The 12,967-nt window shown below is 39.4% G+C and overlaps 1 protein-coding gene across 1 annotated transcript in view; it reads left to right on the top strand.

Moving 5' to 3' along the window:
- The first annotated feature begins 2,587 nt into the window (after positions 1–2,587).
- Positions 2,588–12,967, top strand: part of COL19A1 (collagen type XIX alpha 1 chain) — a 338,927-nt gene continuing 328,547 nt past the window's right edge. Inside the window, exon 1 of the mRNA XM_037746028.1 lies at positions 2,588–2,881. Coding sequence (XP_037601956.1) covers positions 2,780–2,881 — 102 coding nt within the window. The 5' untranslated portion in view covers positions 2,588–2,779. The remainder of the gene's footprint in view (positions 2,882–12,967) is intronic.

The following is a 12,967-nucleotide window of genomic DNA, read 5'->3' as shown; positions in this document are numbered from 1 at the left end:
AAACACAGCATTTAAAATAAAAAGATGCCCTAATTTACTTTTGGCAATTACTAAGAATTTAGAATTGATATGACTACTTTCTTTTTTACCCTTAAGAACATCATACGTAGTGCTGGCCTAAAGAGCAATATAATGGGAAGTGCATGCTAGGGATGACAAGTCAGATTTGGTAATTACAGTTAACAGTAACGTCTGTTCATCCACTACTGATGCATTGAAGTATTTCAATGGGATATGTAAGGGAGTCATGTATGGCTGTGCCCCATAAATTCAATAAAGAATGAACACTCTTATGGTGTGGTAACTGAGAAGTTAGCTGGGGGCAATGGTGAAATTCTTTCTTCTTGAAAAATGGAAACTATGAAGGGGGGAAAGTGAAAGACATTACAAAAGGGAAAAAGAGCAACATGACATTTTTCTATACTTCTGTACAGTATAGAAAAAAGAAACAGACATAAAGCAGATGCGATTGACAACTAAGGCTAAGGAGAAACATATTTTAAAAATTTATTGAATCCAAATTATCAAAATTGGTACAATGATAATTGTAAATTGTTAAATTTATATCAGTGGGGCATTACAAATATGGAACAGGTTTTTTTTAAATGTTTTCAGTGGAATTTATCCCTCATATGACACAAAAACATTTAATTTTATCTTCCTTTAGGAACAAATGTTGAAAGAAGTTTGTTTTTTAAATCTGTTAAATTTTTTCAGTACATACATGCACACAGCTGAACTTGGTGTGTGCTGCAAGCTGTTTGTTAAAATTTAGAGTCCTGTCAGATTCCCCTAATAGTTTCACATGTTTGTTTATCAGCAGTAGCTTCAGAAGCAAGGGGAAAACCAGATCATTTATAATTGTACTTGGTTTAGACAAATAAAAGGTGTTTTGTTAAAGATTCTAATTGAATTCACTTTAAAATTCAATAAAAGGAATTAGCTAAAGAAGCAAACCATAGGTATACAATAGTTTGTGACCATGAAACCAGCCTATATTTAAACCATTTCCTGAAAGAAAAATAGAGAAATATTTGTTGACCTGGGGATGTTGGTGTATTTAGAAACAGAATAAGCAACAGATAATAATTTGGAATTTTATTTATTCATTTCTCACTTTCTTCCAAAATCTTGTTTGTTTCAATGTTATGAATAAGAAAAGGGCCATTTTGAAACAGAAACAAAAATATAAGCATTTAACTCTCTCATAAATATCTTAGCAATTATAAAATTATTAAAATGTTTAAGAAAATAACTCTAAAATAAACTAGGGACAAAATTGTGGGCTTCCTCTTAGGTAGTTTTAAAGCATTACTTTAAATAGTATCAATTAACTGTAAATAAGGTGAATTTAATAATCTGACAAAGAAATAAAGCCTGGATACTCTTAGTTCAATTCACTAGTGATGGAAAGGCATATAAAGTACAACTGCTTAGAGAAAGAAAAAAATTAAAGGGGATAATACTTCAAAAATATAGAGAATGATCACCAAAAGTCTTGTGAATCATGTTTTTCAAATGGCCATTTGAGTAGCGTGACTCATGCAATATCCTTCCTCCTTGGCCTCTTTCCACACTCATCCAAAAATTAGTGATGAAAATCACATGAGAGGGAAACATATCAGGTGGTTTGAATCCCTGACATTGAAACATGGTTTGCATCACCATCAATGTCGGACTCTAAAGTTTAAAAAACATGAGCGATACGTTAATGGTTTCATTCCAATGAAGTGGAAAGGAGCTATCTTTTAAAATTTTTCTTAACATCTTTATTTTTTGCCTGCCTGATTTCATTATTCCCTGATCTGTGAGCCTTGATATGTGAAGTATATTTTATATGGTTCTAAGGTAACTTTTAAGCTTGATGATTTTCACCATTGTGGATCAATAATATAATTTATCCTATTTCTTCCACTGTGGCGATACTGAAATAAAAAATGTTAAACCAGTTTATCTTATCTGTTTTCTAATGCCTGGTTTTTACTCTTCTGAATTCTATAAATCATTCTGTTTCTCACATATACACAAACATATGCATACACTCTCTCTCTCTCTATATATATATATACACACACACACGTATATAAATTTACTATATATGTATATGTAACTATGTATATATGCCTATAAATATCCATATATATCTCCTACATATGTATATATAAACTTACTATATATGCCTACAAATATATATATATTCTCTCTACACACACATATGTGCACCTACACAGAAATCTGCAGGAAAATGACACTTTCAAATAAATATTCAAAGGAATGCCAAAAGAGTTCCAAAGCCAAGACTGCTAGCACCAACCCATGGAAAGATGTATTTAAAATCAAAATACTTCTGTGAACACTGAGAAAAACCAAACCATACAAACGTTTACTTATGAGCATGATTAGAAGGTGGGCAGACTGCCTAATTAACTTTATATAAACTCTTGACATAAAAGTGAAAAAATGAAACATAAATGATACCTTTTCTTAGCTCAACCGTTAAAAAAGCCAATTACCTACTTGTGAACGTTTGCCACATACAATAATACTTTGAAGACACTTCATAATCAGAAGTGAGAAACTCTAGGCATCTGCATCCAACCGTCATTTTATCTGTGAAACGCTAGTAAAACATAACCTGAAAGGCAGTCTTCCCAGCTCTAACGCGACATCGCTGTCATTAAGGAAAACCTGTGCCTGAGTTGGCTGAGTACTGTCTTGCAGAGTCCTCTGTCCTCGCGGAGTGGGAGGGTCACACTGGGAGAGACTAATAAGGGCAGAGATGCGTCCCCCTTCCCCACTCGCAGGGAGCTCACTCCTCCGCGGTGCCGCAGCCGTGTCCGGACTCCACTGCGCCTCTGAGGGGCTCAAACACGAATTCAAGGTAAGCTGCGCGGTTTTGCGACCGACCCTTCACATGTCCTCTCACATATGCCCGGGCCATGTCATCTGCTCGTGTTTCTGGTTATCGGTGTGCATCTGCTTTTCAGGAAAATGTAAAAACTGTGCTACACATGGAAATATGTTTAGGTGGATAAATAATGCACACCTGCATACGTTCCCATAGGTGTCTCAAGGACGGGACCAAAAGCGTTTGGCAGGAGACGGCCGCTCTCATGTGCTACATACCATGTACTTCGTGTACCTATGTTCACATGATGCAGGCTTCATGCGTTACACTTAAGTTCCAGGTGGTTTTTCTGATTATGTGTGTCTGTGAAGCGGAACTATGAGCACTGTTGAAGCGGGTAGAGACAGACATCAAATACATTACAAAAAAAAATATGTGGGATTAAAGGAGCAAAACAAACTCTGTATCAATACATGCCGTTAGAGCGCTTTTTTTTTTTTTTTTTTTTTTTTTCGGTTTTTGCCCTTTTTTTTTTTGTTTTTTTTTTTTTTTTTTTTTTGGACGGTGTTAGCCCTGGAAGCGAGGGAGCCAGTTAAGGGGTGTAAGCTAAGAGACGCTGCCCTGGGGCCCAGGGTTACCTACTCCACATGCGGATGTTTCTCTCAAGTGCGGCTTCTGCGGGGCGGCGCGGGCGCGGGCGCGGGCGGGTATCCCGGGACTCCAGCCCAGCCACGTCCCGGAGCGTCCGGCCCTGCTTCTTAATTACCCTGCAGCATGCGCAGCGCGGCCGGCCGGAGCGCCGCCGCCGTCCCCGACGTCCTCGTTTCCGCTGCCGCCACCGCCGCCGCCGCCGTCGCCACCGCGGGAACGTCCCAGAAGCGGTGTGAGGAGGACGCGGCCCCCCGCCTCTGACGCCTCAGCTGCCAGAGTCCCGCGGCCACTGCCGAGAGCGCGCCCGCGCCGCCGCCGCCGCCGTGCCGGGGAACCGGGAGACGGCGCCGCGCGGCCCAGCTAGGGCGCTGCAGGGTCGTGAGGAAGTTTGTTGGCCCGGAACCAAGCACACCGTCGGGCACGCTAGCTCCCCGAGAGCTGGTGGGCGCGTAAGCGAACCCCGTTAGAGGTTACTGAGGGAGCGGGAAGCCCGGCGAGAGGGTGGGCAGAGGAGTAGGGGGACAGGCGGGTGACACAGGAGCCGCAGAAGAGCTTCATTTGGTGAGAAGGTGAAGAGGCAGAAGGACCCGCGTGCCTTGTCAGCCTGAGGGGACAGTGGGCTGGAGAGCAAAAAGAGGAGGGCCCAGAATGCTTATAATGAGTAGTTTTAATAGAACAATCCGGAATAGAGGCAAGGGAGTGATCATGAGCCACAGTTTGAGACTGGGAGATGGAAGGGTAAGGAAATAAATTGCGCCACCTCCCTCAACCCCTAATTCGGAGACGATTTACTTAGTCCCATCTTCTGCTTGGATAAATCTGAGGATTAAGATGTGGGGATAATCGCTCTGCTCCAGGGGAATTTACATCTGCCTGTTAATGGAGGAGATGAAACAAAAACACTCCAATACCTATTTCCAACCCTTCCGCGATCCCCCACCAACTAAAAAAGGAGAGAACACCGATGCTTCCCCCTTTGTCTGAATCAAACACTGCTATAATTCTTTAGGAGATTTAAGGAAGAAAAGAAAAGAGCCCCTGCTCCTCTGTGTGGTCTTAGCATCTCCTTGGGTGGGACACTTGTAGGACCCTCTCTAAGTAGAGAGATCTTTGATATGCGCCTGCAAACCTGAGATAGTTAGGTGTTCCAGTGGTGAAAAACATGCATAAATGCCCCTTCCTGAGTTGGGCTGACAGGGTTTTGGGTAGGAATATCTCTTCAGGATGAAAAAGGGGAGGGTGACCCCCAGAGGTAGAAAATTTATGTTCTCCTTAGGGGATAGAAAATGCAGAAAGTAACTGGTAGGTGCTCCTGTCAGGTTTTGTCCTTCCTGAGCTAAGTGGTAAGGGACCTAAGTGGGGTTTCCTAGGAAAGGAGGGAGACAGTGTGGCAAAAGAGCAGAAAAGTGAACCTGAAATTGAAATGGACAGGTCCGAGAAAGAGCAAAATGGTGAAGAAACCCAAATGTGATTATTATCACAATTGGGACATCATCTCTATATCTGAATCATTCTCATCCTAGAAAACCATCCAAAACAGATGGGAGCTGATGGTATTTTCCAAAAATGGAAAATTTCCATTTACTTTCTGGTCCTCCAGCTTAATCTCTCCTGCTGCAATTTTAGTTCATTTTCTCCAGCAGGCAGAAATGCCAATGTGGGTACACAGAGTCAATGGTTCTAGAGGCGGAAGAAGATATGAACTTAGAAACCATGGGAGTGTGACTAATTGGCATCACAAATGAAAATTTAAGGGAAGAATGAAAAATAAACCGAAATGCAAGGAAGCAGGACTATAGAGATGCTAATATATAACCCTGAAAAGATGCTGAATAAAACAGAATGAATGGGACCAGAGTTGAGTCATCTGAGGCAGGCCACATTGAGGATGTACATCTTAAACAGGCAGAGAATAACTAGCTTAGCAGAAGAAATCGAGCAGGGAGGGCATTCCAGCCAGAAGAAATTGCATGTGTGAAGACTTAGAAGTGGGAGCAAACAGTCATGTGCCTGCTAAGACAGAGAATCTAAGCAGGGGTGAAATCTGAGATGAGTAGAGCAGACAGCACCTGCCAAGGAGAGATTGGGAAGGAGAGGCTAAGAAGCAATGGACTTTTTAGGGTGTTATTTTGTAAGCCAATAATAAAATAATCAGGTGAGCAAGTTGCATATTAAATTTGATAGAAAGATGGTTAATGCAGAGTAAACTATTAGGCCTCTCATCTACGCATATGTTATGAAGCACAAAGAATTTCTGACCTCCTGTCTTTAAGAGAAATCCAAGGTAATTGTGACATTGTAAGATTATTAGATCAGAAAGCTAGTAGAGCCCTTCAGATTGAAAAAAAAAGGAAAAATGGATGAATTTGAAAATATGGCCATATAGTATATATTAATTTAAGATGATATTGGATCATTATTATAGATATATCTGTCGAAAACAGAGAAAAATAATTATAATCAGAAAAAAATGTAGATCTGTTGTGATGGTTGAAATTGAGAATAGTACTGGAAAAGTTGATGGAAACAAATCATAGTTCAGAGAAGTGAGTTGGTAAAACAGCCAAGTTGTTGAGAATGGAGAGAATAGGTTAAGCATGCTCAAAGGGAATCTGAGATTTGAGACCCTCTGAATATAGACACTAGTTTGGAAGTAACAGAAGAAACAACAAAACTGAGGAAATGTGATAGAGTTGGATAGGTTTCAAAGTAGTACAAACATTAGGATCTAGGGGGTATGCTTTCTGTTGAGGCAGAGAACAACTTTAGTAGTACTATTTTTGTCACAGTAAGTAACTAAATTATGTTCACTGAGCTTTTAGTAATTTTTTACTCTACTTCTCTATCATTCTTTTCTTCGTGCATATCATTCTACCAATATTAAGTCCATACCTGTCTATATTACTTAGTGGTTCCCAATCTTTCATTTGTTTATTTTTAGTCCAAGTGTATTGCCTTAGACTGTATCATTCTACAGATTGACCACATGAATATGTACTAAATGTCAAGTTTAAAGAAGACACAGATGAATAAAATGTAATGTTTTCTCCAAGATGTTCAAGCTAGGGAAGAGACAGAATGCAAAGCAGTTATAGCAGAACTGTGTGCAGAAGCCTAAGTGGGTATTGAGCTCTGTTGGATCACAGGACAGTGAGTAGTGAACTCTGCGTGGGATGATTCTCACAGGCTTTACATAGGACATGGCATTTGAGTATCACATTGAAGTCAAAGTTAAGTGTTTTCCAGATTGCAGAGGATTGGAAGGACTTTCCAGCAGCCAAAAAAGCATGTGCAGCAACCTGTGAATTGTGAATGATTTGGTGGCAGAGAGCGTTTGGAAGGAGGTAGCAGGACAGGAGACTGGATAGATGAGTTGAGGCCCCAACATAAAAGAGCCTGAGTGCCTCACTTTAGAGTGGGTAGTGAAGAGCCACCAGAAAACTTTGAGCAGGGCATTTAAGTGGCTAGGTCTTTGTTTTAGAAATATAATTCTTGAGCAGTTGGGAGGTGGAAATAAAGGGAACAAGATGGAGGAAAGGAATCTAGTTAGGAGTCTATTCAATTTTCCAGATTAGGAATGGTAAAAACGTATAAAGCAGTTTCAGTGAGGATAGGACAGTTGATATGGATTCAAAAGACATTTACAAGTAGATTTGATAGACATTGACAGAGATTTGATATGGGGTGGGGGTGAATAAATTGAAAATGATTCTGAAATTTTTAACTTGAGTTCCTAAGTTAATGATGATACCTGTAATTAAAATGTGAAAGTCATGAGGTTTCTGTAGAATATAATGAGGGCAGAAACTTTGCCTAAATTGCAAAAGGCATCTGCAAACTTACTTCAATGTCATTACTCCAGCCACTGATAAAACTGTGAAATAATCCTAGACCTAGTCCTAAACTCTTACGGATATTGGCCTGAATTTTTTACTCTACAGGCTAGGCTCTTCAGCTGGTTTTCTCTAATAGTTTACAAACTCCACTATAGCTTCACTAAAGATAGATTCTAAAGATTGGTGAAAGAACAGATGTGTAACACCTGTTGTTTTTGCTTATTTACACAATGTGTCACTTCATAACAGTATTACCAGATTTTCCTGGTGGAGTTATATATATGTAGGCATACTGGATGGTGGTCAAGAAGTTTTAATTTAAAAATCAGCCTCCTACACAGTCACACATCATTTCCCTTTATAATAAATCCTCTGAAAACATGAGTTCTTTGTCATTTAACAAATTAAGTCTACTTTTTTGAGAGTTGAGATGCTGTGTACATTAAATCTAACAACTCATGTAAAGCAAATAAGTATTCTCTTTCTATTTTCTCCTCTTTCTCTCTTTTTTCATGTGTCCTTTCCATATTATTTTATATTTTGGTGTTGGCTCTAACACAATGACCTTTTACCTAACACCAAGTTTCAAAGATGTACAAAGAACACTTTAAATTGTTAGATGGCATAATAGTAAAAATATTCATGTTTCATAGGCAGATTTGATTTGACTCACTCAAAAACTCGTGCTGAGAGGCTCCTATCTTATTTAGCAAGCCCACCATTCTGTCATTTTATGTACATATTCTTAGTGTTTTTTTTTTAACTTCTTAATGTCTATCGCTCAAATAAAACATGGTGTTTGTTTATTTTTGATCTCTGTGACCAGAGTGGCACCATGGACTTTCCCTATTTGGCTCACTGCTATATCTCCAGTGATTGTGACATAGTGGAAACCTCATCCTATCAATAGATAACAATAGGATATCTAGATGCCAGGTATTAATAGGATATCAATAGGTATCAATAGAATATCTATTGATAAGATGAGGTTTCCTAATGCCTATGATTAATAGTAATGAGTAATGATTAAGGTTTCCTAATATTCCTCTCTATTCATTTTATGTTTACTATATACAAATAAAATTTAATAAGAGCTTTTAAAAGAAATCTGTATTCTTATTCAAATATTCTTGGGTTGGATAGGTGTCTTAATGATTTCAAGAGCTAGATTAAGCAAATTGAAGGGAGAATGACTTTTTAAAATTCACTTACCCAACTGGTACCCAAAATTATTTCATATGGCAAACGATGGTGAGGATAATGGGTTAGGGGTAGAGGTTAGGGCTAGGCCTTCAGCCATGTATAATCTCTTTGCTGCCATGAGAATACATTACAGGGAGGGCTGTCTGAATGATTTTAAGCCTTTGTAGGCTCCATCGATGTTGCCTACTCAAGACTGCCAGTGCTGGGCACACTCACCATTGTGACTTTGGCACTTTATAGCACTGGGGAACTCTCTGGGGTCTGACTAGAATTTTGATAGAAATAGCTGAAAATTTAAGAGAATTTATGAAAACTTAAGAAAATTTTAGGAATGTCATATGTCTGTGCCACAACCTGAGAGAAAACATCATGTTATAATAGTAAAAGTTTTTTAGTCAGGCAGACTAGAACTTGAATCCCAGGCTTTGGGATTACTCTCTGAGCGTTAGTGTTTTTTATCTGTAGAATGGGGGCCTAATTCCTGTCTTCAGTACCAACATTAGGCTTGCTGTGGACCCTACATTTTAGAAGACTGCACTATAGTCTTGCTCTGGATGTGTGCTTGATCTCAGGGTTAGGCGTTTACAGAGCTAAGGGGACCTGCCCACCTAAAACCTAAGCTTCTAGACCAGGCTCTGGATAGCCAAGATCTGAAATTTCCTAAAAAAAATGACCCTTAAATTCCTGCAGAGTCCGACAGATCCCATCCTTGGGTCCATCTTCCCAGGGAAAGACCACAAGTGTAAACATTCCTAGGCCCAAGGAATGGTCAAGAGTTAGGTGTTTGCAGGCATTGTGGACAGAGCTTTGACTTACTGGCATATTTACATACGTGTGTGTAAGGATTTTCACGCTGCCAGTGGTCCCAGGAATGAAAAAAAAATGTGGAATGAGCTTTGGTTCAGGCCAGAGGCCGACTCACCCCGTAGCACCTGCTCTGTTACATTCTAACTTGTCATGGACTTTCAAGATTTTATGAAAGTATTAACTGAAGTAAAATGAGAAAACGTATTATTTTTATCAATGTTATTAGCTTTATTTTAACTTTCAAATATTTAAACATGTGGTATGCAGACCTCTTGCCCTGCACCCTGTCAGTGTTTTGGGCAGCCATGCCTGCCTCTTGAGTTACTATGAGTATTATAATAAAATATCATATATAAAATAAATTCTACTTCAGAAAATGAGACCATATGTGACCAACTGTCTCAGTTCATTTTCTGTTGTGATAACACAATACCTAAGACTGAGTAACTTACAAATAAAAGAAGTTTATTTTGGCTCACAGTTCTGGAGGCTGAAAAGCTCAAGATCAGGCAACTGCATCTGGTGGGGGCCTTCATGCTGTGTCATAACATGGCAGAAGGTAGGAGGAACACACTGAGAGCCAAACTGGCTTTTATAACAGACCCACCCTCAAATGATAATTAACCTAATGCCTTAAAGATCCTATCTCTTTTTTTTTTTTTTTAGACGGAGTTTTGCTCCTCTTTCCTAGTCTGGAGTGCAATGGCGCGATCTCGGCTCACTGCAACCTCTGCCTCCTGGGTTCAGGCAATTCTCCTGCCTCAGCCTCCTGAGTAGCTGGGATTACAGGCACGCGCCACCATGCCCAGCTAATTTTTTGTATTTTTAGTAGAGACGGGGTTTCACCTTGTTGACCAGGATGGTCTCGATCTCTTGACCTCGTGATCCACCCGCCTCGGCCTCCCAAAGTGCTGGGATTACAGGCTTGAGCCACCGCGCCCGGCCCAAGATCCTATCTCTTAATCCTGTGACATTGCGGATTAAGTTTCTCACACATGAAATTTGGGCAACACATTCAAATCATAGCACCAATATTCTCTGTAGCCTTCTTAATATATATTGTGAGCCATCTTTGGACAGGCTTGAGAAAAAAATTTGAGGACCTCAGCATTCATATGTATTTGCTTGAGGTTCTTCATTAGCTGCTCCACTGAGAAAGCATTAAGGATCTATATTACAGCTTAACTTTTATGTGGGAGGAGCAACATATTAAAGTGTTATAACATTGGCTTGAATTCATTTGTAAAACTATCTTGATAATCACCTAGCTCAAACCTGCATGGACAGGAAGGAAATGTGGGAAGTTTTGATGAGGAAGGAGGTTGTAGACAAAGCCAATAATTGAGAAAACCAGAGAAGGTACCAGAAATGTGTTCAGAGCATCAAGAAACAGCCTGAGAATTGCAGGTGTCTGGGGATGGTGAGAGGTTTCTGGTCAGGAAAAGGAAAGGTTCAGAAAGACTCAAGGGAAGCTTTGACCTTGTCAGTTTCATTGAGGTCAACTTGTCAATGCCTCCAGCAAAGTTTAAGATCTGAACAAGTTGTTTTTAAAACCTATACAAGGATTTATTTTGAGACCTTGATGAAAAGTTTTTCAAATGTTTCCAGCTGAATGGGCTACATTTCCATTTTATCAGGATCTGAACAATTGAACCCTCAAATAGTAAACACATTTTAGAAATGTGCAAAGAGAAAAAGTGTTTATAATGACCCTTGAAATAAGATCTTGTAATGCCTTAAGAATTATTTTTAAAGATTGAATTATCACTACAGATTCCAAAATATTTCAAGATTTGTAAATTGGCAGTCTCTTACTTTTAAAAAAAATTCAACAAATATGTATTGAGTCGCTGCTTTTCCAAGTACTCTGCAAGGCACCTAGGATATAGTGATGGACAAGAGAGATGTAGTCACTGCCCTCATGGAACTTGGAATTGAGTGGGGAGCAATAAACATGTATACAGAAAAAATCTAAGAAAGAATGGTACCATATGTGGCTGGAGAAGTAGACAGGGGCCTGGTTATTTGGGACTTATAGGCCATAGAACAGCTTTTGGACTCCATTCAAAGTACCATGAGAAACCATTAAAAGGTTTGAGGCAAGGAAGTGACATGATCCAACTTTCATTGTAAGAAAATTTCTCTACTGCTATGTAGAGAATAATTGTGGTCAGAATTCAGTAATGGATGGGGGAAACCAATAGGAAGCTGTTGAGGGGTCTAAACCAGGGTGATCTGAACTGGAATAGTGGCATAAGAGAAATAAGTGGATGTGAGATGTGTTTGGAGTAACACTGACATGACTTGTTGATGGTTTGGAAGTAGGAGATGGGGATAAGGAAGGCAAAAGAATCAATAGGATCCCTGGGTTTCTGGTTTGAGCATTTTGATGGGTAGTAACTACTGAGACTGGGAAGAGCATGAGAGGGACAAGTCGTCGTTGGAAATCAGGAATTTATTTGGATGTATTAAGTTACAGATATCTGTGTGACATCTAAGAGGGAACTTTGAACAGGCAGCTGGATACACAGTCTAAAGTTCAGTGAAGAGGAGTGGATGGGAGATGTAAATTTTAGATTAAACATCTTACAGATAATATTTAAAGCCAAGAGAATGGTGACATCACCTAGGGAGACATTATAAAGAGAGGAAAGGAGGGCTCACAGATCCCAATATTAAGAAATCAGATAAAAGAAATATCTGAGAAGATTTAGAAGGAAATCCCAGAGAGTGTTAGATCAGGGAGGCCAATAAAAGAGGGTTTTAGGAAGGAGAGAATAGTCAGCTATTGGAAGTGCCACCAAGAATTGAAGAAGGGAAGAGAAAAGGATTATTCTTTCAAGTTCCTGCTGAACTTGGTGAGAGACATTTCAGTAGAGTCATAGAATGGCAATTCTTAAATAACTAGAACACTTAGTCAACTAACCATAAACCTTATTCTGCAAATACTTTGGATAAATGAAATAGAAGCTAAGTGGCTCAAGGAAATACTTAGGAGATGTCAAGATCAAAGCTTATAGCTTTGTAGTCCTCTTGTTCTTCGTCATTGTAACAGAGACCAAAGCTTCAGTGAACATAAATTTCTAGGCTGCTTTGATACTTCTCCATTGTCCAAATATCAATATCCACCTCAAGCTGAAGAGACAGGTATAACTTAATTTTTCTAATTATTGTTTATTAATATATACAGCAAACCATTATAATATCAGATACCTTTTGAATATTTACTAGGTTAAGTCCCCGTATAATACACTTTCCGTGCATTAAATAATTTATTGCTAGTATTGTTTCCAAGTTGAAGATGAATAAGTTAAGGCTTAGAGAAGTTGCTTCTCCACAAGTAGCAGAGTCCAGACGTGAAGCCATGATTGTAACCACTGTGCCAAACTACTAATATATCAACTAATAAAAATCACATTTCGTTAAAAATATAACCATGGATTTCTCTAAAAATCAGATCAATATTTATGAGTGCTTTCCTTTGAAATAGAATTAATTTATTTAACAGTGGGCCGGGCGCGGTGGCTCAAGCCTGTAATCCCAGCACTTTGGGAGGCCGAGGCGGGTGGATCACGAGGTCAAGAGATCGAGACCATCCTGGTCAACATGGTGAAACCCCGTC

This window comes from Cebus imitator, unplaced genomic scaffold, assembly GCF_001604975.1.
Source record: "Cebus imitator isolate Cc_AM_T3 unplaced genomic scaffold, Cebus_imitator-1.0 Scaffold218, whole genome shotgun sequence".
In the NCBI taxonomy this organism is placed as follows: Eukaryota; Metazoa; Chordata; class Mammalia; order Primates; family Cebidae; genus Cebus; species Cebus imitator.
The sequence above is the reverse complement of the archived record's forward strand: the minus strand, read 5'-3'. Positions and strand labels throughout refer to the sequence as shown.